The sequence below is a fragment of the Caloenas nicobarica genome, chromosome 2 (assembly GCF_036013445.1).
Source record: "Caloenas nicobarica isolate bCalNic1 chromosome 2, bCalNic1.hap1, whole genome shotgun sequence".
In the NCBI taxonomy this organism is placed as follows: Eukaryota; Metazoa; Chordata; class Aves; order Columbiformes; family Columbidae; genus Caloenas; species Caloenas nicobarica.
The window spans coordinates 66,253,518-66,280,602 of NC_088246.1; the positions used below are offsets into that span (position 1 = coordinate 66,253,518).

Here is a 27,085-nt window from a genome sequence, read left to right on the forward strand (position 1 = left end):
GTCTGACCAGGTGCAGTGTGCAAGTTCTTGCAAGGAGGCTCTCTAGGAGTTGCTGGAATGTGGGTATTTTTTGAGTGCGTGTATGTCATGTTATGGGTAATGCTATTAAAATTGTGAAAAAGGACACATGAATGTGCATGTATATATATGTATACATTCAAAATAGACACTTATCTACAAAACTGTATGTAGAATTGCATAAATATCTCTTCATGAGAAGCTAAATTTTGTCCATTGTACTGAGGAAGCTTGTAATTTTACAGGAGAGCTGGCTTGGTAATAAGAGACTTCTCTGAAAACATACTGAAGTTACGAGCTTGTGGAAATCTACCTGTACAGAATTTCTGATGTTTTGACACTAAATCCTTTTTTATTAAAGGATGTTTTATTAAAGGCAAACATACCTTAAGAGGACTATTTGTATGCCATCTCAATAGAAAAAAGTGCTAGATTACCTGCCAGGTCTTAGAAGACCTTCTGAAGTTATTCTTCCAGAATTACAGTTTTGAAATTAGCAAAAGAGAGAAGTTTGGGGGTTTCTGTTGGGTGTTTTTGTGTGTGTGTGTTTTGTTTTGTTTGCTTTTCCTGTATTCATAGTGCTCTGGCTACTGGCTTTATGTGTGACAGGAGGAGGAAAAAATGGTTAGGTTTGAATTTAGAGGATAGGGCACAAGGGATGGAACTAAAGGTGGGTCATGCCAGAGAGAGTACCAAGTCAGGCTCCAAGACAGGAGTTCTGGTGCAAGAACAGACTTCAAGTATTCTGTAATCTGCAGTTGAAATTAGTATTCATAATAGTTCCTCATCTGTAGGTTGCTACCATTTAATCATTTGCCTATCTTGCTTTCTCATTTTAAAAAAAAAAAAAAAGTCCACATTTGAGACAGATGGATACATTTGACTAAAATCAAGTCAGTTTCTGTCTTGCTTTGATTTTTTTTTTTTAAATTAATTAGTGCTTTTCAGATAGTTAAAGCTGTGTCCAGCTTAGCTATTAGTTTTTCTTTCTTTTTGGGTTTGGAAGCATCACTGACTGCATTTGGCAAATGCAACTCTTCATGCAGAGCACTGCTTCTTTGAATTCTGTTTGCTGGTTACACGTTCAGTGTTTTGAGCTTGGAAATTTCAGTGTTCTGTGCTTTGGTGTTCTGAGGCTGGAGTAAATTTACAATGCAAAGGTTCTTCTACACTCTCTTTTGGAAAAGAAAAAAAGTTTCACATTCTGGGTGTTTGTTTGGTTTGGGTGTTGTGGTTTTGTTCATTTGTGGTGGTTTAAAAACCAACCAACCAAACCCAACACCCAAATCCATGTCTGAAGACTTCCCTCCTTGCTAGGTAGAAATAGACCTTGTAGAGCAGCGAATTATATTCTTTAAAAAAACCAGTTTTCAATAGGCTTGACAAACAAATTGTTAAGATGCTATGAAGATAGCATAAAATTATGGTTAAACCTGTGCATTAGATTTGAAAGAAATAAATGTTTTTAGTTGTTTACAGTGGAAATAAGTCAGAGATGGTTAAGTTGGGGAGTCTGCATTTGAATGGTAGGACTTGCAACATCAGCTTTCTGTGGAAGTTTTGCTTCAGGTAGTGGTTCTTTAAGGCATGTAGGGGATGGAAAGACAAAATATCACCAAGAAATTATTCATGTGTCTTGGCAAGAGTATACCAAGAGTCAACTGTACAACACAGTAACCATTCCCTGCTCACTTGTTTCCACTTACTGCTATAAACCTACCTCTGACAGATCTGTGCTGCTTGCAAAATTTGTATATTCTCCCTCTTCTGGAGCTGCAGGTGACAGACAACCTGTGTTGTGTCATCAGCTGTGGTTAATCAAGGAGCTATGTACACTTAACAAACCTTTCCTGGCTACCAGCAGCAAATGGAAAACACTGAGCAGTTGATGTGGCACTGCCCTTTCTTGCATCATGCAGTTATTGGTGGTTAACTATGCTCACCAAGACTTTGTCTGCATTAAGCTGAGATGTCATCTTGAAGTAACTGACCCTGGGTATAATACTGCCAACTAAACTAAACTATTCTGTACTGTGTGGTTGGGTCACACCATTGACGCTTGGTGGTTTTGTGGTTTTTTTTTTTAATGACATCACTTTAAATGGCTCCTTCCCGGCTGGTCTTAGACTGTTTGCAGTGGTCATGTCATATATTGGCTTCAGTCCTAACTCCTGTCTGAATTATTTTGGGGAAATGGTAGCCTAATGCACCCAAATGTAAACGCTTTTGAGGGGATCCCCACATCCTTCACAGAAGGTAATGCTCAGTGCACATCCCAGAAGGTGGTTTCCGTTCCTGTGGGAAGCACATTGGTATTTCTTTAACTTCTGCAAAGACACTTTTACCTTTTCTGGAATGGCAGCAATATGCAAGAGTATCAGCCATCTAAAGAAACTCTGTGGGCAGACAACATCATAAGATTAATATGAAGTTCTAAGCAAGCTGTGAATTTCAAACTAACAAAAACTAGCATTATGGAATTTATTCTGTGCCTAATTTTTGTAGTTGCTAATAGTCATAAGCTGTGTATAAGATAGGTTGCACACCTTTTTTTTTTAAAGTTAAATTAGAATGTAGTGGGCAGAATTACTTTGTTATAGTTACAGTGAAAATACTAGTTTTGGAAAAAAGAGTAAAAATAGGATACATGCTTTAAATATGCTGCGATAGTGTTTGGCATCCTTTGAAACTTTACACTCATCTAAAAAGGGATGCTTAAAAAAATGTAGTTGTGGTTTTCTCAGCAAACAGTATTCAAGCCCTCTTGTGTACACAGTGGGAAAAATTGAAGCAACTTGGTTAAAAAGCATCATTTGAGAAACCCATTTCAAGTAGACTTTTTATCACTTGAGACTTCTACTGTATCCTTTGGTGAAAACTTTTATTTTAAACTGAAAAAAACAGGCAAGTTGCTTTCCAGGTATTAATTTGAAAACATCTGTTGTTTTGTAAAACGTCCCTCTGCTTGATGTTCCTGGCTTGAAAAATCGCTATTTTGCAGCAATTATCTCACTTAAGTTTGCAGTGTGTGATAGGGTCATACGCTTTTTGATAGGCTTAAAATTACTTTTGCAGAAACTTGTTGGGGTTTGAAGCAGTCTTGCAAAGGACTGAGGTTTGTGCTTCAGTCTGAGATCAGCTTTGGTTTCCTTTCTTCTACAAAATGTGAGGAGAATGGGGCTGTGATCCTTCCTTCTGCTAAAAAGAATCACCTGGATGTGATCTGCCTTTCATTTTGTTTGCGTTATGTGCTGGGCAAGGTGAGCACCACATCGTATTTACCTCCAAAATAATTGATGTGGAGAAAATACAGCATTTTGGGGAGCACCTATCTAAATGTTTTGCTTTAGTTTTCGTGGTTTTTTGGTTTTTGTGGTGGGTGGTTGTTGTTGTTGTTTTTAAACCGAGCCATTAACAAAAACTATTTTGCTTTAAGGAATGTTGGAAGATGAACCTTCCCGAGTGCCGTATCACTCATGCCTGTTAAGGGCCGGTTTCTCTCCATTCTGTGTAATACTCTCAAACAAGACCGCCATTTCTGTAGGCAGCATACTACTGAAATTCTTCTCATGTGCCCGTTTTCTTGTACACGTGGCAGTACCGCACGCACCGGTTAGCGCCGGGCAGGCCGAGCGCCCGGGCCGCGCCGCGCTGCGCTCCCCGATTGCCACCTGCTGGGCGGCCGCCGGCGCAGCGGCGGGAAGGCGGGGCCCCGCCCGTCCCGTCCCCTCGCCCCGTGCTGGGGGCATGCCCGGCTGCGTGAGCAGTCGTGTGATTAGTTGAAAGACACGGTAAAGAAAATGGTAGAGCACGGTTTATTCTGTGCCTACGAAGAATTAGGGAGAGAACTCCAAGCTGGGTTGGGCTTGTCCGTTTGCAAGAGATGGAGCTTGCTCTTTGAGTGCTGCCTTTAAACGGGATGGGAGACTCACGTTTGCATGGGCGGCTACAGGACTGGGTGAGGTTTCCCAGGTTAAGTTTGTGGGTGCGCAGGGGGTGTGGCCGCACCTCTGAGGCCAGCGTTTGGCCCTTGCAGTCTCTGGGCTGGCGGATGTTCCGGGTGTTTGCTGCAATAGATCAAATCCTTGCAGCCAACTTGCTGTCTCTTCATTGCCATAGTGCTTTTCCTGGCTTCCAAGGACTCTCCAAACGTAAAGCCACACCTGCTACAGTGTCTTCTGCATGTGTTTGTGGAACATTTTCAAAGCTGATGCTTACAGTTAATATTTACATATTAAACCACATTTTTAATAATTTAAGAGAACTGCGCAAGTAGAGCGTAAAACCGATTATAAACAATTTGATCGTGTGTTTGACAGAACATACTCTCCGTAATTGTCACTCATTTTGATTTTTTTAGTTATTTCATGTAAAGGCGAGAAGTTTCTTGTGTTGGCATGAGCTGTCAGCCGCATCAACAGAGCAGCACTGTAACCCTACCTTCTGTGACACCCAGAATAAACAAACCTGCAGACCTTCAGGGATTTTCTTAAAGAACAGATGACACCACCAAGATCCCTACAGATTTTGTTGTCTTTCTGAAGCACTTAATGTGATCAGAGAATTAAAATTTCAACAAGTCATTTAATGACGGCTGAGTAGCAAATACTGTGACACCTAGATTAGGTTTCTTGCACTTTTGTAGCTATAGGTGGGGCAGTTCTGGCAATACGTGTCTTTTGAGGCATTCTTCTCTAGCTTGTGTGACCACTTAAATTTATTAACAGCAATGAGGTCACTGTAATTTTCAATAAATGGTGACTTGCTGATTTATATCAGAAGATCCATACAGCAGTAAACAATACCATTTACATTTAATTAGTTTTATTGAACCAAAGGCAATTTTATTTGTAATGAACTACATGTTATGATTAAAAATGTATTTTAATGATCTTTAAGATGAACAAATGTTGCCCTTGACCTAATAGAGGAGATTTTTCTGTTATTGATAACTTTATGGTGATTTTTAAATTGTGAAATGCAAAAGAGGACATTTTCTGTCTTGTACCATCATCAAATCATTTCCTGACTTTCAACGTAGAAGGCTGAAATGCATTCGTCTGAATGATTATTTTCAAGTATGAGATAATTAAATGCGTATCAAGTTTTTAAAAAAATCTTATCTACTGTTGTATAAAAATAATTTAATTTTTATTGCTGGAGATTCAACTCATTCATACAGTTTCTTTAATCTATAACTGTTAAAATCCCTCTACCCAAGTGTTTATTTTTCCTTGAGTAAGAAAATAACTGAAGTAATTTGCTATCAATGTTTCCTAAAAGCCATGTAATATTAGATGCACAATACTGTTTCTGTTGAACATATCGATAGAACTATTGGCTTCAGTGAACCAGCAGTTTAATGCTTATAGTATGAAAGTAATTCTTTACTGAAGCTGAATTTCACAAAGATGAAGTCCATAATTAGTTAAATAATGAGTAAAAAGTAGTTGTCTCAAAAAAAAAAAAGTATAAAATTAAATCCTTTGTTTAAGGTAATTTCCTGTCGCCCTGCTTTTATATAGGGGGAAGCAATGATGTAACCTAACCAGGTAAATTTTTCTTGCTCAGTGAGCAGAAGCTATATTTACATGTAGTGTTGTGTAGAAATCTTGATGTCTCCTTGTTAAATTCACCATCACAACTTCTTTGAAGACATTGAGATGAGAAATGCACAGCTTCTACTACTGGGTGAAAGAACATCTTTATGCCCTTATAGTAAGCTTTTGTTGTTGAATGCAGTTCATATGTAATCAGTCTCCTATAAATGTATAATTCTTTGGATTTGTCTTTCCCTTGTATTATAAAATGTCAGCTACTGTGTTTTATTGGCCTGGGAATGATGTCCATTTGGAGTACAAAGCATTGGGCTACAGAAGAAAAATGTCCGTATCCCTTTTCTTTTACTTAATAATGAAAAAATACTTTAGAAAGCTACTGAGCACATGTAATATGCTTGTATGTCTTTTCTTTTGGCTACTCATGAATGAAATGCCAATGAGCTACCATCCCCAATTTCTCTCAGAGTGTAGGTTTTTCTTACGTTTTTTAATTTTAGGAAAAAACCATGCACTTTTGGAATACTCTGCTGGCTCTACTTCGTGGTATTCTAGAGTAATGCCACAAATGTGTAGAGCATGTTTTCAGAAACATAAGTGAGTTTGTTTCAGAGTTGAATTTCAGAAAAAGAAAAAAAGGAAAACATGAAAGCTTATGTGTTACGTTAGGAATACAAAAGGAGAACTAAAACATCAAACAAAAGACAGCAAAGGAATGTGGTAGAAATTTTTACATTTAAAATGTAACAAAGGAGAACATCACAGTAGAAGACAATAGAAAGATTAAAAAACAGGAAAATATATTACTGTACAAATGCCAATATACTGGATATTTCTGCTTCCTTTTGTTCTAATGTTGCTTCCCACTAAGGCATTCTTTGAAAAGAGAGAAGTTCTTGGTTGACACATTTCACTAGCAGTTTTTATTGTGTATATGAGTATGTGTGTGGTATTGGTTTTCTGCTGTGCTTTCCACTACTGAGAGACTCTCTATTTTTATTTGCATAATAAAACACATAATAGCTAAATTGTAGGTAATAACAGATTGGAAAGAAGTGAATGATGAAGATGTAGTACACCACATGTGTATTAGTTTCATATGAATTATTTCTTATGAACCTGATGAAAGTAGGTTGGAATAACAAGAATGCAATGAATGAACTTCGTGTGAAAGACCAATGGTTTAAAATAAAGATAATTTGTGAAAGTTTATATTTGATTCATTTTTCAAAAAGCATGCAAAATAGAAAGTCTGTGTGTTTTTGCAAGATATGAAGCAAGAGATTTCCTGTCTGCAGACTATAAATAGAAAAACAAATTCATTACTTAGAGAGCTATACATTTTGAAGCAGAAGTCAAACATGTTTGATAAATGTAAAACAGATTTTAAAACCTATTCATTTTGATCTGGAAAAGCAAAAAAAATAATATTCAAAAATCTGTAGCAATTTTATTTTAGAAACAAAAGGATACAAATGTGTCAGATTTCAAGATGTTAACACAAGTTAATTGAGCCTTTAGTTAATTTTCGTAATGTTCAAATTATGTAGTATTCAAATGTAGTTATTTCTTCTTATATTCAAAATTGCGAACAATACACAATTGCATGCTTTTTAAAACAGCTACATTTGAATGAATGTGTCGTTACACATCCATTAAAGAGGCTGTAAAGTTAGTTCTGCTTTTGAAGACAGCATATTCTGGCTAGCTTGAACAGGATATTGTAGCCATGTAAGCTACTCCCTAGAAATGGTGTCTGATCAGCCTTTTTACAAGATTCATCCAGTTAATAAAGGATGGAGATAACCCAAATAGGCACTGCGTATGGTGAGACGCTCCTACATTCTATCAGAGGTTATGATTCTTAGGTCAACTGGGATTTGTTATCAAGCATCTGCTCCTCTCCAGAGTAGAAATTGGAGTGTGGGTCCATGCTCGAGTGGTCCACTTGTGTTGAAATCTCTTAACTGCTGTTGGTCTCAACTGTTTAGAAAGCACCAGAAGGTGTGCTTTTGTGATGAGAAGAAAGTACTTTGTATCAGATTTTTAACAATTAGTCTGTGGTATTCTGCCTGTACGAGGAGAATGTTTCAGAACGATTTCCTGATTAAATAATTGTTTCAGAATTTTAGGTGATCCTCCCTTGGCCTCTAGGGACAGCTCGCAAGATCTTACAATCATCAGATTGGGTTTTTTTTCTTCCCCTGTTTATACCATACTGCCATCTATTTGTAGAACGTGTTACTGTAGTATACAAGAGTCTCTTTCTTCTTAATTTTAGGGTAGGAGTGTTCACGGGTTTTTTGCTGTCATGAGTAGTAATGTCATCTATATTAGACCAAATTTTATCATACTTAGTTTAGCATATTCCTGACTCTAAGCATTTGAGTAATCCTGTTGATGTATCCAGGCTTTCTTGAAGCTGGTGGCATTTACTCATGGGTTGACTGCAGATGTGCTTGAGTATTTAAGAGAACTTGAATCAATTTCATTGTTTTTCGTTGTATTTGGTTGGCTTTGTTTTTGCTGGAAAAGTATATTGTTTCCAGTTTAATTAAAAAATGAAACAAAAACAACAAAACCAAACCAACCAACCAAACAAAATCTTTATTTTTAAATGAAAAAATATATGGAAAACATTTTAAGATTACACTGTTATAAATTAAAATGGGACTGCTAAGAGAAAATAAATAAAATTTCTAACTCGTGGCAATGTAAAACATTTTAGTGTTTGAACTATCAACACACTTGGAATATATTACTGAATCTGGTTTCTTTATAGTAAGATGTACTGAAAAAACAGCATGTTTCTTAGTTGGGTAAAAACTTCATGCACTTTACTTGGAGTGGGGTGGGGGGGGTCATAAACTGGAATCTTTGCTACTAAAGGGTTCTTCAAAATACGTGATTAAATTTAATTTTAATAATAGCAAGTACATTAATCTGTTTTACAGGATCTCTTTTCAATGAACGCTTATGTTTATGCTCAGAAGCCACAGCTGGATATTCACAGTTTTGAGGGCACCTTCACACGGGTAAGTAGTGTATGTAAATACAGTTCTACTTCTCTCTTCCATTTCTCAATGTAAGTGAAACCAATACTTGGTGTCAAAGTTGTATCAGATCTTTTCTTAGGTTTACAGCAGTATTTTTTTCCATGTTCCTCCTATGGCTCTACTTCAAATAAAAGAGATCCTGGTGAACATGTGTTCCAGAAAACTAATACAAAAAGAATGTCTGGAAAAAAACCACAGAAACAAACAAATTAAAAAAAAACAGAATCCAAGAACTGGATATTTGTTGACATTGTTATAATATTTTTACATGAAATAATTTGTATAGTATTATATATTGTTTCTCTAGGCATCTAATGTATTGTTCATATGTGTCAAAAATTGGCAAGTTGAATATAATCAGTAGCCTGAGAATGCAACTGTTAGTTTATGAGCAATGAAAAGATGCTCTCTTTAACAGCATTTCTGTTCAAGAGAAAGCTAGTACTTCCAAAATTCAGTTATATCAAAAAGTAAAATAAAACTAAAAGCTACTTATGAGGGCTTTATTAAATCTTTTTTCCAGCTATAATTATATTCAAAACCAAATAAGATAATAACCATGCCAGATCTTCTGCAACTTTATTGTCAAAAGGTGGCCTGCTAAAGTTAACCCTTTAAAACAGTGTCCTACTTGGTAGTATATATATATATTTTTTTAAATCGCTTTACAGATTTCTATAATTATATTAGCAGATACAATGATTGTTTTGTTTGTTTTAGCCAAACTCAGTGTTAGGAGACTCATTCCTCTTGATAGTTTGTTTCTAAAATAATTTGAGAGAATGAAGTACTATCGAGGTAGATAGACGGGTTTTTTACCCAAGTGACTCAAATTGGTAATAGATTTTGTTCAGTAATTGGAATTCCAGTTCACAATTCTAAGTACTCTGATGAATGTGATATTGCAGTTGTTGGCTCTCAAAGACCAATTTATACCAGTTATATAGTTCATGCTGCCTACAAAGCAAATGTCATTTTCCCACACCTTCTAAAGCTGTAAGCAGCAATGTTGACTTAAACCTTTTATTGACCAATTGTCCAAATGAAACTTCTATTAACATCTGTAAAATTCATGTTATTCCTGTCCCGATGGCTAAGCATGTACTTTTCTAAATATAAATTGAATTCCTTAGAGCCTTTTAACAACTCTGGTAAGTGTAATTGAGACATTGGGAAATCATCACTAAACAGTTACTCCCTGTTGTGAGTTCTGTTTGCACATGTAGTAAGAGCTGTATGATTCAGGCATCAATGATATGTGTAAATAATCATGATGCAATTTATGCTTTCAGGTTTACATATGAGTTGTTTTGACCGCTTCAGTGGAAGGGCAGTTTACACTGATCTGGTGTGTGCATGCTTTTGAGGGCAGTGCCCTCAAATTTGGTTCACAGTGGATTACAGTGTAGATGTTTTTAGAAGTTTGGGGGTTTTTTAGCTGTGTACCTTCTGCATAGTAAAATGTTGGTTTAGGACACTTGTTTACTACTTTTGCATCTAATTTCTGTTTTATGTTAAAGTAAAAAAAATAGCATGTTTAGTGATGCTAATGCATACATTTTTCCTACTTAAGCATTGACATTCAAAGAATTCTTGCAAGGGTAGGTTGACAGGGTAATAGCACATTGATTTTTCTTTTCTTTTTTCTCCCATTATGAAGACAGAGTACTACCAATGTAGAAGACAAACTTAGATAATTTCAAAAAGTGCACGACCATAAAACAAAAGGGAAACTTAGGTGCACAGCTCTGGAGTTTTTATGAGGAAACAACTTCTCTTAAGTACTTCCATGTGAGAAACGTATCCACAGCAAACCTGATAGCTGCCAGAAGATATGTTTTGCAGTACACCTGCACAACTGTGTCAGGAAGAGTTAAAGCTCTGCTGTACTCTATTGATGTCTGCCAGCTTCATGTGGAGTCATTTTCCATTGTCCTCCACGGATTGTGGTGCTTTATGTGCAGTCAGTACACGAAGTGAGTGTGTGTCCTTGCATGGTCATGTGGAAAGTATCATGTGTGGCCTGTAAAGAATGGCATAAGTTAATTCCTCTCCTTCTCTACCCTCTTCCAGACATTCTACCGAAAAACAATAGATGACCCAAATCATCTGTGAAAATGTGCAAGATAGTTTTATTTGTTCTCAGGGCGTCATCCATGCCTTGGCTGACCTTATTTTGAAATAGTGATACACAGAACAGGGATTTACACAGATGCAACTACTAGAGTTTCTCTTCTGATGCTCCTCTGTAGGTGTGATGAATTTGGAATCTGTTTCATCAGTTCTGAAAAAGCATGAGAAGAACATGTCTGTAGAAAGAGGGTAAAAGGTAGCCATACTTCTTAACCCAGCTTTTACCAGCTGGAGTCCAAAGAGTACTATAAAGCATTACATCAATCTGTACCAGCATGACCAGTATCATTTACCTTTTGCTTACAGCTTCTGTACAGAATCATGGGAATTCTCTCTTCTGCTTTTGACCTTTGCTGGTTTTTGTTTAAATTTGATTCCTTCTTCCACCATTCCCTTAAGAGTCTTTTCCTTTAATTTTTCCTATATTGCCACTCCGTGCTGTCAAGTAAGTCTCTAAATTTACTTTGAGAATATATCTTATTTTTTTTTTCCAGTAGAAATCTCAGATCACTGATACCTTTGAGTTTAGTTCATCTACTGTAATAAACTTTTTTTTCCTCCTGTATACAGGTATCATTTTTTCCAATATAGTACCTTGTAAATCAATTTAAACAAATAAAACAACCAAAAACCAAAACAAACAAACCGACAACAACCCCCAAAAAACTACCTTGATGCAAAACCTACTGCATGTACCCATTGATACTTTGGAAAAATACATATCGAGATGTGAGCACTGAAAACTGTGTTCTTTTATAGGCATAATCTCTGGTCTGGGGCTAATTATACAGATGTTTGCCTGGGTAAATCTTGTATTTTAGTAGAGAGAACATCGAGTCTTTTTTTTTTTTACTTTGTATTTGCTGTTAGAGAATTACCAATTTTGAAGCAAGGGTTGTGGTCACTTTGATCTGGCTTAATTTTATGTTGCCACTGAAGAGAATGGTGTTACATTTTGCAACTCCTTTTTACTCATCTTCCCTGCGCTGGCACTAACAGCCATAGGGACAGCCAGACTAGGGAGCTGACATGCAGAACCTAATCCGACCCTATCCAAAATACATATGAGTAAAAGGACCATAGCAAGAACAATGATCTGTGGGGTTGGCATCAGGACGAATATTTCAGTGATGCAACTAACTCATGCGTATTCTTGCATCTTGATACAACAGTTGGTGGAGGTTGTTGTGCTGCATCCTGTCAGGTAGGAATAGGGCTAGAAAAAGTCAAACAGAAGTGGTACACTGGTTCATTTGAGGATAAGATACATAGTCTCAAGCCTCTGTCGTTATCTGGGAAAAAAAAGGTAGCTTTGAAACCCTTTAAATGGCTACTTGAAATTTGTCATGATGCTTGGTCAGCTGTATTATGAACTCAGGACTGAAAGTAGGATATTTCATTTTTTATTTCACTGCTCATCTGTTCCTTTTTCTCTGTACATGCAAGAGCTACAGACTAATTTCCTAGAATAGGAACTGTAGACAGTTTAAACCTCTGTGATCAGTACTGCACATGATTTCAAAAACTAATCCTGAATATGAAGCTTGAATGCAATACTGAACTGCATTATTCTGGAAGCGAACTTAAATCAGAATTTAAAGACCAGTAAACATGCAGCTGCCAAATGAAATACAACCCAGCAGACCTAAAGTGAAAACTTAATCAGCTGGACGAAGAAACCCTTGTCTGTCAAATTTCTGCTACTAGCGTGCATGATGAATTTCATTTAGCCCAAAATACGTATTGTTCTGTTAGCTGTAGTAATGCCAGAAAATTTACAGAACCATTTCTCCTTATGAGTTCTTGTCCCTTCACTGCTTCATCTATCTCTACCATCTCTCTAAAAGTAGAAATACAAATGTTAAATACCTGAACTTGTAACCCATACTTTGTAACTTGTAACCTGAAGTTTTTGTTTTTCATTTGCACAACTTAAGATAAATGAAAAATAGGATTGTCATCTGTTTGGATATGGAAGGTCTGGTGTTTGGTAAATTGAATTAACTGTACAAAGGTGGAAACGTTAGATGAGCATGTAAAGACATGGAGGAATCATAACAAAATAAGCAGAAGCGAATTCATCAGCCAAACGATTCTGTTGATGAGCACGGCATGAGTGGAAAGAGATACAGCTCATTAGATGTTTTCCTATTTTGAATGACCTAAAGGAGGCATTTCACTAAGTCTTGTACCAAGTAGACATTGGACAAGTGATTTCTTCGTGGTTGTATTGGCAGCTCTCCATAATCACTGCAGGGCTTTTTATTTCTTCTTGTAGAATGGAAGAGCTTCATAATTCACTGTCTTAAAATCTGCTAACTGAATAATACAGTAAGGCAGAAAAAAAGATTTTCCTAACTCAATATCCAATTCCTGACAATAGCCAGAAACAGAACACTGGAAAAGAGAATAAGACTAGACTGAGGAGATGGTAATGCCTCCTCAGAAGATTCTTCTGTTTCTTAACAACTCGCGATATGGGAACTTTCTGAGTCAGAGCTGGTTTCTGTAAGTAGCCTGCAATGAATTTTGCTTCCTTAAACTTACCCAGGCTCCCTTGAACCCGTGTAACCTTTTAGCATTCAATTAGGAAGAAGTTGTACAGGTTAATGACGTATTTTTATGAAGAGCAACTGCCTGTTTTTTTAATTTTGCTAGGTTTATTTATGACTTCTTTCTTCTTTGCTAAGAGACAGCAGGATCTATCCTCACTTTCCAGGTGGCAATTTTATAGATGTCTGTCATGTTCCTCATTAAAAAGTTCAGGTTTGTTTAGTTGTATCTAGTATGGAAGCTAAGTTCACCACCCTTGTTGCCCTTCTTAAATATTTTCCAGTTCTTTTTATTATTTATTTACTCTCTGGAATAAGGGGAAGGGAGGAAGGATTTAGAACTACATACTTAAAACTTGGGCAAACCATGGATTTCTTCATAGTGGCATTATTTTTGTCGTTGTTGCTCTTTGTTTCTCTCCTAGTAATTCTAAGCATTTAGCTTGTTCTTGGCTATTAAGTTACTATTTTGGTAGATTTGTAATAATCCCAAAATTTGTTTTCTGAGTAGTCATGACAATTTCCGAGTAGTTTTGAATTCTGAGTAGTTTTGATCAGCTCAGAACTCATCACTTTGTAAAGTTGGGATGTTTTCCTCCTTTGTGTGCATCACTTTACATTTCACTGTATGGAATTTAATCTATCCACTTTTTTTTGTGGAATATATTAACCTAGAGTATTACCCCGCTATTATATTGTGTGTGTTTTTTCTGTAGCAATTTTGTTCTGAAGTCTTAGTTTAATCTTATCTAAAGTTAATATTATAAATGTATGCAAAGGTACAGCAGAAAACATTTATTTGAATTCCACAGCTTTTCTGTGTCTCTAATTTTGTACATTAATTCTATGCTAATGGCTAGTTAAAACACAATGCTCCTGTCAAAATTGAAATTCTTCATGCTGGAATTCAACATAATGCAAAAATCACTACTTCAGTATGATTGCAGTTTTAGTAAGTGGTAGATGGGAAATTATCTCTTTCAGTGTTTGTGGGGGAGCTGCTTGGAGTCCCACTGTGGACAACAGGTATTCTGTATAGAACTTGAGGGCAAAATAACAAAAACGGTTTCCTTTATTGAGATTAAATTCATTGCAAGTATAGTATTCACATCTGTGTCCTTTAACTGTGTGTTGATGATTGTAAAAGACTAGCCTATTCATTTCCATGAGGTTGGAGTGTTTGACTGAAATATGGGATCTTTCTGCTCAGCTCTCTCTTAGTGATACCGTAAGGATATTTAGGTATCATTAGTATGCATCATCCTATTATGTGCCTGCTGGGGACTCCTCTGACGAACTCCAGCATGATTTGCAATTTGAGATACAGCAGTGAGTTCTCGTTAAGAAAAATATTTTCCTTGAACACTTGACCTAATGATGCAGTAAGAAACTCCACAAATTTCTCGATACTTGAGCAGAATGTCCTTTTTTTGCAGTGTATGTAGAATTGCAAACATCAAGCAAGTCGAAACAGTTTGAACCTTGCAGAATAGTTTCTGGATGATAGGTTAGCGTATGTGTTGCTGACTGAAAACAATCTGTGCATCCTATGGCAAGTTGTGTGAAATTAAGACTCCTTTTTGGTGCCAGGCCCACTGTTTAGAAGTGGTAGCCTTCTACTCTTATCACAAATAGCTAGTCAGCACTGTCTGTATGAAAGAATTTCAGGAAATTTGTTCTGTGAGATTCAGCAGTTCTCAAAAAGCCCATGAAAGGAATGAAAAAGTTCAATAGCTTTTTTCAACTTGCATATGGCCAGCCTGTGTCCTACTCCTAGCCTTGTAGAAACAGATTCTGAAACCTCTAAGTTCTATATGGAAAGTTACCACTGGATGCTGTCATGTTTCAGCATTATATGTGTAGATGGCAATCTCTCCATTGACTTCCATGCTTCAAACAGCTGCAGGTTTTTTGGGTTTTTTTACTACATTACTAGCATCTTCCTCTGGAAAAATCTAGTATTCTTGGATAATTTCTGCTTAGACTTACATGTTTATACACTGCTTAGTTAGGCTTTCAGATGGCCAAAATAATCACAGAGTCCAAATAACGCAGGAACCAAATGTAAATCAAACCAGGAATCTAAGCTTTATGAAGTTAGGAAAAATTATCAAAAAATTTAGGCTGTGGATGAACCCTCTCCAAGGCACTCATCTCAGAAATAAGTTCTTGAGTGTTACAAAGGTAATTAAAAGGTAAAAAATAATTGCCACAAATTATACTTCTTTTGAGCTAGATTGGAATACTCTTCCTGTATTTAACGTTTCAGTGATCGAGACTTTGTTTCTACCAATAATTTTGAGTATTGCCATAGATGCTAAACCTGTTTTACCTTCAGTGATATATTTTCAGTTCTCTACAGCTGAACATTCCTTGGCCTATCACTATGAAGTACTTCTTCTGTTATGTAGCAGCATATTGGAATTCACTTCTGCTCTTTATGGTGCTCCCCAACTACTGAAAATTTCTATGTGCTACCATGTTACTCCATTACAGTGGGCCTGCAGTTGCTATTGTCTCAAACCTATATGTATTTTAATTGTTAGATGTATGGCAAATAATTCTTGCAGTATTAATTCCTTAGGTAAGAATAAAAAAAAATTTAAATCAAAGACTATTCTTATAGAACACAGATGATTCTTGACAGAGTATTTATTTCTTGTATGAGTCTTAATTTAAAACTTGTGGTTTGTTGTTTTGATTTTGTGGTTTGTTTTTTTTTTTTTCCCCTTTATAGCTAATTCCATATCCTCTGTCTCTTCCTGTCTATTTTTGACAGAATGGTTCTCCATGCCTTTTAAACTTAAGAGGATAAGAGCTGTAGTTTCTTTGCTATGTAGGGATCTTTTGAAGTACACACAAAAATTTATCTGTTTAGTTTGAGATTTTTCTTTTTTAGGAACAGAGGTTTCTAAGAAGTAGCTCATTCTGTGCTTGGTGGTGGTTTCAAAGTAGAGATGAAAAATGGGCATAGGTTTTGATTATTGACATTACGTAGAATTTATTGTGTACTTTGGTAAATCAGTGGTCCCCCTTTTCCTGCAAAATGTTTAGCACAATCTGTAGTTTGATCAAATACACTTGATTATCCTACCTCCTAAAGTTTCCTTCAGTTGTAAACAGCACATTTCACAGCTGCTAATGAGTAAAAAAATCTGTGCATGCTTCAAATTGATTATAAGAGATTAAGTCTGTTTACAATCTGTGGACCATTATTGCTTGGGAGGAGAGAGGGAAGGAAAAAAAGGAAAGTTTTAAATAATAATCATGGAAGCAATTGGCTACTGGAAGTATTTTTCAGTTGGATATGTATTTTATAAGTATGTAGTAAGACAGCACAAGTGTGCAGTTATTTTTAAAAGTCTAAATATTCCCTATCGTTGATATGATGTCACTTGGGTTGCAAAATGATGACAACTCTAATTTAGTATATGAATTACAGATTATTTAAGTTGTCATAGATAACAGGGTATTAATTTTTTGTGGTTAGTGTTCATAACTCACTTTAACTGCATGATACAGCAAACTGTTTTGCACTTTGATACATCTGAGGAATAGTATATGTTCCTTTTAAAACACTGTTGACTTCTTTGAATATAATTTGGTTTAAGTAATACGAACTTCAATCAGTATTTCACTTTTTGGAAAGTTGTTTTTGTGTGCGTATGCAGACAAATAAAGTACATGCAATGAATACTATTATGCAGTGATTGGTACAAGGACCAGACATCCTATGAAAGTTATTCAGATGGTTTGGTAGTGTTCTTAACTCTGATTGTTTCTGATGTTGATCTACTTACTAGCTGTTTGTATTTTTAACAGGAAGACAGTGATCCAGCAGTTCATGAAAGCCTAAGCATAGAAAATACATTATGGGCAAGCACTGTTGTTGCTTCAGGTAAGTGTTGCAGTATTAAAGCTGATAATGTATCTGAGAACTTCTGTGGAGTATATATTTTTACAATGTGGAATATTAATGGCTTTTGCAAACCTTTTGTCTTCCAGGCTATTAATTTTTTACTCCTTTGTTGTCTGCCTTCGCATTGGTTTCATCATGCTACTCAAGTTATTTTCGTACCTTTTAAATCCTCCTTAATAGTTTACTAGTTTTTTGTGTGTTGGGTGTTTTGGTTTTTTGGTTTGTCAGTTGGTTGGTTGGGTTTTTTGTTTTGTTTGTTTGTTTTTGTTTGATTTTGTTTGGGGTTTTTTTGCTTAAATTTTGCTGTTCCAGTAGTGCTGTCCTTTGTACCCCACTAAAGTCACTGACCTCTTTGTTTTGATTAAAACTTCAGGTTGTAAAATGTTCAGCTCACTGTGGATAGGGCCTTGCTGAAAACAAGGGAGGTTTTACATTTTTGAGGAGTTTTATGTATACTCCATGCTGCAGGTAAAGTTTGCTTAAAATCTTTTATCAGGCAAAATCTTAATCAGAAAGTATATATTAGCTATACAGTTATGTAATTTTAAAACAATGGGATCTAAATACTAGTAATGTTTCATATATGCCTCATATTATAAGGAGTAGCTAGATATTGCATTCAGAATTTAAGCAATTCTAACTTTTAAGAGCAGAAAATCAGTTTCTTCCATTTCTTGCTCTATATAAGAAAAGTAAAAAGGACTGTAGAAAAAAGGGCTGTGTTTATTCTTCTGCACAAAAAGAATGAGAATAAGGTGTAAGGAGGGTGTGATTTCTGAAAAGGATCTAGGATTTAAGCTGGGGAATTGGAACAGTAGGAAACACAAGCCAGGAGGAGGAGGGATACGGAGAGAGGGGGAGAAAGTAAAAAAGGGTCTCCACCTGGCTTGTAAAGTTGGTCCCTGAAGTGAAGGCTTCTTACATCAGTGAGGGGCCTGCTGGAGGGTGGTGGGGAAGAGATCAAGTTTGAGGCGGTGACAGAGGAGTCTGTGACTGAGCGCTCCTTTCTAGAGCCTGAAAAGATTGTCGTGTTCTTTGATGCTCGGTGTTTGGTTTGATTGCGGTGAGAAACTGTTCTCTCTAAAACTGTTTGGTCAAATGGATGATGCCTAAAACTGATGTCAGTTAGGTTGTTAAGTAGCCACGATCTGCAACTGTGTGTAAAAAGAATTAGATATTGAATTAGATATTTCAATACTGTAAATTCATTTTTAGTTTGCTTTTCCCCCAGATTTATATACAGGGGAAAACTACATTTGCAAAGTCAGTAATTCTGAATCAGTAATTTTGAATTTTAATTGAAAACTGTTCATACTTTCATTTCCATGGTAGGTGATTTGATTTTGTTTAGAAGTCTAGTTAGTGTCTGAGGTCTCTTACCTACCATCTAAACTTGGCACCCAAATTTATGGTAACAGTGCTCCTTAAAATTTATGCCTTAGCATGTGTTTGGACTTTTTTATTTCTTAGGGGTCTTGTGAAGGTTTAGTTATTTATGAAGGACTCGAGTTCGTTATTGATGATGGCAGTAGAAAAACATAGGAGAGGATACTTGTCTTGTTGGAGCGTGGTGGTGAATAATGAAATAAGACTCCAAGGGAGACTCAGAGCAACTCACTGAATGATACAAAGTAAAAATATTGAATGGCTCTTGGAAACTGCATCCCCTTCTGAAGGGAAAAATGACGTGATCAAGTAATTAAAAGAGTAGCATGATGTGCATACAGATGTTGGTTGAGCTAAGGTAGCAGAGAGAAATAATTACATTCAGTAACTGATTTTGTGACACTGTATCTTCTCAATCTAAACTTTTACATAGAATTCATTTTGCTTATGTCATCTCCTATTAACTACAATTTAATACTGTGATAACGTGTCCCTCTCATGTAAGTACTGCAGTTATCAAGCTTGTAAGATTTCTCTTTAGATATTTGCTTGTTCTCTATGGCATCATAAATCCAGATTTTAAGAATTACTCAGGACCTTTGCGGAGGTAATTTTAGCATTTGATGGGATTAGGCCTTTAAGAAAGAGGAGGAAATTGTTGCCTTCAGTCTGTTGCTCATCTGATGTATAAGATCTTCTAGGTGCACTGTGCATATAGTCATGAAGAAGACTATAAGGCAAAACAATTAGCAGATAGTTAAGATGTTCTAGATTTGGTTGATAACTGATATATTATTCAGTTGTTTTCATCTCACTTCCAAGTCACGTATACATAGCTAAGTTACGTACTTGATGCTAAGCTAGTTAAATTTGAATTTTTATAGTGGTTTTTTGTTTCTTTTAAAATTAGACTTCATAATTGAATTTCCGAGATTTGTGACAAATGAAAATCTTGTTAATAAAAACACTGGTCACTGACTGCATTATAAGCACATATAAACTGCCTTGCTTAAAGCCTGCCATAGCAGAATGTCGGAGGTGGACTCTGCTTCCAGAAGTTTGCAGGCACCTCTGTGTCCCCTCTGCTACCATGGCCTGTCACAGTCCTTGATTATATCTGAAAAAATTAGTGGAAGGTTGCACTTGCCCACAACCTCTGCGGATGAGTGCCACTCAGATTCCATGAAAACAGAATAAACAGCCTGTAGCATGTGAAAGTCTGTACTGTTTTTCTAGTTTGTGCCTTACCTCAACCACACTTGTATCTTATTTCAGTCTCCTAAGTCTCACAGTTCTGTTACATGCAGGTGTTTTTCACCCAAAAGTATATGATGTCTATAAGCAAGCCTGATCTTCTGTTACTTTGCCACTTTGATTCAAGAAAGTGGGTCTGTAGCCTGTGCCCAGATGGTCAGGGTGGAGTTCTGCCCTGCAGCATCGTCTGGACGTCTTCTCACTTCCCTGAAGTAGGGCAGTCTGGAAGGCATCCTAGCCTAGAAGGCTGCTGCCTCCGATGCTCTTTAAGCAGCCTGGACATCATCTTTTTCTAAGCCAAGCAAATATGTGACCCGTTACTCTTGCGACTATGTAATGCCTTTGTCAGCCCCTTGGAGGTTGTTAAAAAGCATTTTGGCTCAACCTGCACTATTATCGTGACCTAAAACTGACCGATGCTGTCAGTCTCAGGGATGGAGACAGGGAGCTACATCACTGACACCAAGGAAAGGAATATGTAGCCGAGTTGCAGGTACAAAGCCTTATTTAATTTTAAAAAAGGTTTTGCAAAGGACATACAGGACAACTGTTGGGTGAGGGGGTTCTTCCCATTTTCCTCCTTTCAGTGATTAAATATTTGCTGAATATCCTGATATTCCCTTTGACATATGACATAAACCACATCGCATCAGCTAGGAGAGTCCACCATCTCTAAGACACTCACTGTTGCTATTTGTCAAGGTGATGCAGAAGGGTCATGGTCAGGCTAGGAAAAGTGTTTGGGGAATTGTGTGAGGAATACCTCAGAAAACTTGCTGTCTGGTTGCTGATGTCCTGACAGTTTTAGAGGAGTGAGACCATAAATCAATCATTTTGCAGATCAGTAACAGTAAATACAAGTCCATAAAGGTTTCAAGGAATCCTATCAACTAAGTGTTGAATGCAGATTGCCAAAGCTCATGAAAATATCATGATACTACAATAATAGATTCTACAGAAAAAAAAAAAGTGCCTGTTGCTAGAGCAGTATAAGTCACAAGAAAAATACTTGTTATAATTTGACTTTTTATTTTCCTTTTGAATTTTGGAAACCAAAATTTGGTTCAACAAAATCATGTAGTGTCAACTCAAGAATAAACAATTCCACAGCCTTTTTATATCAACAAATAAAGTTCAGGAAAGTGAGATTCCTCAAATTTGTACATTTGGAAGGTGTTTACCTTCCCTGGATTCAGTACGTCTCCTTACTTGTTAGAATAGCAATAAGCAAATTGGGAAGAAAAAAAAAAAATTGACCCACCTAGTCACCTAATATGTATTATATACCTAGATGTTTTGGTCTCAAAATTGATAAGTTTAGATATCTAAACGGAGATTCCTACTGCTACCACATCTGAAGTGTTTTCTGTTCCTTGCTGTAAAGCCCTGACAGAGATCTGGTTACTTTGTGTACGATGTTTATCATAACTACAGAAAGTATAAAGACTAATTTGCCAAGATCACACCAGAAGCTGCTGTCTAGAATGGCAATCAAAACCCCTCTCTCAAGTCCAAAGCATGTAGCCATCCTTTTGCTATTCTTTAATAACTGAGATAGGAAAAAATGTTCTGACTTACAGGCAACATCCCAGTGAGTTTCAAAAAAGGTAGCAGCAAGGTACAGAGTCTATGTGCCATTCTTAATATTTCTATTATTACTGTGGAATTTTTACTTCTTGAGACATGGTTTATTTCTTACGGTATATGTAGATGATATGATTGAAATATCTGGGGAATTCTGGAAAGGATTTTTGACTTGTTGAATACTTTGTCTTTTTTTGGATACTGCTGATCCACAATTCAAGCCATCTTTAAAATAATTGAATTTTCCCCTTGCTTGTTACAGGTTATTCTCTTTGTTTTAATAGTAGTGCTTGAAGGAAAAGAAGTTTTGGTTAGTGAAAACTTGAAAAACTGCTATCACTGAAGAAACAACTTTAAATATAACCAAATAATGTAAACTACTAAGTATTTTGAAAACCTCTTAGGTTATCTTTAATAAAATTACTTCTTTTTCAAATCATTTGTATTCTTGACATTGCTGACTGTGGTGTTTGTGTTTATTGAAAGCTTTGGCAGGTTTCCTTTTGGAAAGGGAGAGAGGAAAGTCAGCAGTTAAATTTTAAAAAGGTCCACTATGGTATGGACTTTTTGCACTCCTAATTACTGTAATGATCAGTGTGGTTCAAACTCTAAACAAGATAATGCAGTTTTCTGAGAGACCTGCTGAGATATCTATTAAGAGGAGTTTTGTATTAATGGAATTCTGTGATCATTTGGTCAGGTGTCAGTCTTGCAAAATCACTTCAGATAAAATCAGAACAATTTGTATAACTGCACAGCTGTAAAAACCACTATTTGTGCCAAGTCCTACACACAATTTTAGTTAATTTGAGCACTCTCTTGGTTTTATATGGTTCACATAGTGCTTGGGAGATACCAAAAATTATATGATTACACACTGGATTTCGGAGTATGTCTGACTATTTGTGTGTGTTAATTCTGCACAAGTCCTCTTTTATCTCTTTTCCAGGCCCACATGTTTATTCTAGTTGTATCTCTTGCAACTCCGCTCTCCTTCGTTAACTACTCTGCCCTTACCAATTGGTGGTTGCCCGATTTACATGAGAACCAGTTTGCAGGGAGGCCCATACATAGAAATATTTGAGTCATTGCTTTTAATAAGCCCAGGCTGGTAGTACAGCTGTGCTTCCAGGGACCCCAAATTGGATTCAGTTCTTTCTCCTATGGGCCAGGGTGGAGTTCAGTGCAAGTATGAATATTTCTTTGCAGCTGGTATTAAGCTTAGATTTGCTGAGGGTAATGAGAGAGGATAGTGGGTGAAAAACCAACCAACCAACCAAAAAACCTTTAGAACACCAGAAGTGTCCCAGTGCAACCGCTGTGGGACAACACTAAAATTAGGATTGGAGTTCCCTACAAGGATGTAATTCAGGTCTAAGGAACCCTAGATTTACCAATGATATCGTGCTAGTAGCTAAGCTTAAAATCAAAACTCAACGCCTCAGCTGGATTTAGCCAAAATTATGCCCAAAATTCAGTAGTCAAAATGGATTTTATTTGACTTTCACCTTTGAAACCATCTTTTCAAGGAGCAAAATAAGAGATGAGTAGGACAGCTTGTGTTCCTGAGCTGCAGCAGCTTAGCGGGGTGAAACGCACTGGCAAGGGGTGTCATCTGGAAGAGAGGAGTCCTCCCCAGCTTTTGGAGAGCTGAGGAGCTGCAAAGGCAGAGCTTGGTGGGGTGTGCAGGAGGTAGCTCCCCGCAGGGTATCCTCCAGTGTGTCGTGACCATGGGACAGAGGTCAGCTCAAGGGATCACTCCAAAATCAAGTGCTCCAAAGTGGCATGGGCATCGGTTGAAGATCAGTAGAAAGAGTTCAGACGTTATGGATCGACTCTTTTACAAAATTCAGGAGGAATTTTGGGGGTGTGCTGCCTGTATACTAATGCGCAGATTTGCAAGCAGAACTCTCAGCAGAGGCAAACTAGCTCTGTTATGTTATGTCATGTCAAGGGCAGTCTTAAGAAAAAGGTTTAGCATGGAGAAGAAAATAATAGAACTAATTTTCAGTTGTCCAGAAGATGTAATGTACCACCCTGTTGATTTAGAGTTTTCCCGTGCATTCTCATTTTTGAGTAAATGAAACTTCCTTTCTTTAATGACATCGTTAACTGTCATCTTTTTTCCTGTGTGTGTTCCTTCAATTTTTTATGACCCTGTTATGCTGCAGGAGTAGTGATGGCAGATCTTGCATGTGGTCCTGATTGCCAAAGACTAATTGAGTTACTTAATATTAGACAAATGTGTAATACTTCAACAGTTTTTAGAGTTTTCTGAGCAGGGTGTTTCTGACAAGTTATGTTAATTATTTCTTTATAGCATAAAGACAACAAAAAATATCACATTATTGGTTTTACTGCCATAAAGCCATTTCAGGTCATTTGAAAGATAATAGAAATAACGTTTTTGTTTTGTGCTAGAAAGTATGATACTGGCATATTAATAAAAACCTACATTTTTGTTTAATGTTTTAGTGATGCTGAAGCCAAGTTTTCCTATAGTATCCAGCAAAAAATGACTAAAAGATAGTCGGAACTGGGGAATCATTTTTAGAAGTTAATGAACAGGAGAATATTTTTATATGGGATTCTATCAAAGTAATGAATTGGGTGAGCTAGACTTTACATCAGTTTAGATGACAGAGCTAGCAGGCAATTTGTGCGTGGTGCGTTCAGCACCATTGCACTCGTGTTTGTATTCCTTGTGAAAGGCAGCTTTTTATGCTGTGTGTTAATTTCTGAAAACAGGTGGAGACAATTTTAAGTTCAAACGTAAGCTTTTAACTAGCTACATTGAAAGTATTGTTTCTGTTAAAAAGAAGGAAACCATGTTGTCTCCTTCATTGATGTTAATTAATGAAGTTATAATGATCCTTCATAGTCAAATCTGAAAAAAATACATTCACAATACTATGTACGTTCAATAAATTTTGGGCTTTTTCATACAATTGATTTGTTTGAGGAAGTGTGAATTACTGCAAGTTATAATCCAAACAAATTTTCTTTTAACTACTTGACACCTCTGTTTTACTTTTTGTTTGTTTGTTTTTCAGGAACTGTAATTGGCGTTGTCATTTACACAGGCAAGGAAACTCGAAGTGTAATGAACACATCCAATCCAAAAAATAAGGTAAGTTAGCCCTGCAGTGGGATTTCCTACTTTTGTTTTCATAAAACTTAAAAATAGATGTACCTAAACCCCAAAATCTACAAGCTCTTACTCTGATGTATTTCCTGTGTGCTGAACTGATTTGAACTTTGGTATGAGAAGTGAATTTGACCTCGGTCTCGTTTCGGAAGTAAAATTATTCTTCCCTTAGCTAGGAGTGTTACAGATGCTAAGGGAAACATTTGTCTTTGAAGTATAAATGCACATCTTCAGACTTTCATACTTCTATCTCACAGTTAAATATTCATTCTCACTTCACTTCTCTCAGATTATTTTACTCTAAAGTATTTGGCCAAAGCTACATGGTAGTTTTAAGGAATGTTTATAACAGACTACTAAAATTTATTCAGGCTCCCAGTGGTAGTAGAGCAAGATAACTGAAGTTCCAGTCAGTACCCCGAACACTTTTCCAGGGAATTTTGTAAGCAATGAAAGCATTGTCAAGAGATTTGTCTGTTCAAAAGATACCAGAAGTTTGAGTGCTTCTCTCTGTACAAGGTTTTTTCAATTCAGAACAAAGCAAATAGCTTTTTCATTTCATCGGTAATGTTTCTAATGTGAGTTGAGGAGGGGCCTCAATTATAAAGAAATGAAACTTCGGTTATAGGCTGTATCTTGCAACCTAGACCTGTGTTTAGTAAGAAGTTACTTAATTATGTTAAGAAAGGAAGAAATTCTTGCAAGAGGTTTAGAAAAAAATCAATTGTGACAGGTTGCCATTTTCACGCTGTTCATAATAAGTTTCTCTGAGTAGGAACATCAAGAATGAAATTATAATACAAATTGCTTGAAGCAGTTATTGCAGTCCCCTGAGTATATTGATTTGTGTTTCTAATAAAGAGATGCTTTTAAATGTCTCATTGGCAGAGGCAGGTGATATGTACCATTACGTGGATTAAGATGGCCTTTTATTATTTTAATCTTTGTAACATACATTTTAAAATAATGTAAAATGGAGTAAAATGGAACCAGAATTTTTATCGTGCATAATTATTTCCTATTCCATCTGATACAAAGATGAGCCCTTTAGTAACGGAATCTTTCTCTAAGCATTCTGAACGACTTTTGGCTAATACATAATTCTCACAGGTGTTTAAAATGAAATTAGGCCCCTATCAATTCACTATATTAAATATACAGAAATGTTATATGCTTTAACCAAATTCAGCAGATTTTGGCGGCATATTAGATTTTCAGTAAATGTTTGTTAAAACTTTTTCTTACATGAATATTTCACACAGAAAACTATGATGATGGGTAAAAGGTTTTGTGTTTAAAATTTCCCTGATGTTTTGAAAATGACTATTGAAATAGTGGCTCCAAGTTTTCTTCAGCACAAGATGAAGTAGCAGATAAACCTACCGAAAGGAGATCCAGCAGCATGTTGACAAGCTGCAGCATGGTTTTTACTATTATTACAATGCATGTACCACCTTTGCTTGCATAATACTTTAATGTTACAGCTGCTAACAATTAAATGTTGTGTTCTTTCATCTACAGTGGGGAACCTAAATAAACTTAGAATTTTCATGAAGCACTAAGAAGAAAAGTATGTGTACACATACACACACATGCACATACACAAACTAAGCCAAATCCTAATAATATTATCTGGCATATATTGCACTATCAGTATATGGACGCTATCTAAAATAATTAGCTTAGGAGCAACTCGAGAGAAGTTTGGCATTGACATGAGGAAGCGTTTCTTTACCCAAGAGGGTGCTCAAACCCTGGAACAGGCTTCCTAGAGAGGTGGTCAATGCCTCAAACCTGTCAGTGTTTAAGAGGTATCTGGACAATGGCCTCAATAACGTGCCTTAACTTTTGGTCAGCCCTAATTGGTCAGGCAGTTGGACTAGGTGATTATTGTGGGTCCCTTCCAACTGAAATAGTCTATTCTAATCAGAAATCATACTTTTAGATAGCATTTTATCTGCCACTGATGAAACAGGTGATGCTTGTATAACTAAACTGTGCTCATTAGTTGTCCCCAGGCCTTTCAAGGAGTTATTGACCAATTAAGATGTTCAGTACTCCAAATATGTCTACTCATTTGTTCCTTGGAGGTGCTTAGTTCTTTGCACCATAGTTAGCTGATAGGAATCTACTAAATGTGAAGACTGAGACTTAATATAGTATATGTAAAATTACCTGCTTTAAATGTCTCTGCCTTGTTAGAGATTCTATTCTATAGAATATTGCAAAAATTTAAAAAGTAATCTTATACTGAACAGGCAAAGACTTTCTCTAGAGCCTATTTTCTACACTAACTCTGCGTTGTCGTTCAAAATGCTCTGTAAATGTGTACATGAGTCTTGTGTGTACCAGTTGCTCAACAGTAATATTGGCATGCGGGTTTTCTGTCTTTGGAGTGACCATTCTTGTTTAAAGCTGTAGCCCACAAGTAATGTGACCAATAAGGATGGATTTGGGAACTGAAAACAGAAAAACCC

At 36.4% G+C, this 27,085-nt stretch overlaps 1 protein-coding gene across 3 annotated transcripts in view; it reads left to right on the top strand.

Moving 5' to 3' along the window:
* ATP9B (ATPase phospholipid transporting 9B (putative)) overlaps positions 1–27,085 on the top strand; it is a 166,264-nt gene that overhangs the window by 66,256 nt on the left and 72,923 nt on the right. For all 3 annotated transcript variants that reach the window (XM_065628827.1, XM_065628828.1, XM_065628829.1), the window contains 3 exons: positions 8,531–8,611; positions 17,140–17,215; positions 24,514–24,590. In XM_065628827.1, coding sequence (XP_065484899.1) covers positions 8,531–8,611; positions 17,140–17,215; positions 24,514–24,590 — 234 coding nt within the window. The remainder of the gene's footprint in view (positions 1–8,530; positions 8,612–17,139; positions 17,216–24,513; positions 24,591–27,085) is intronic.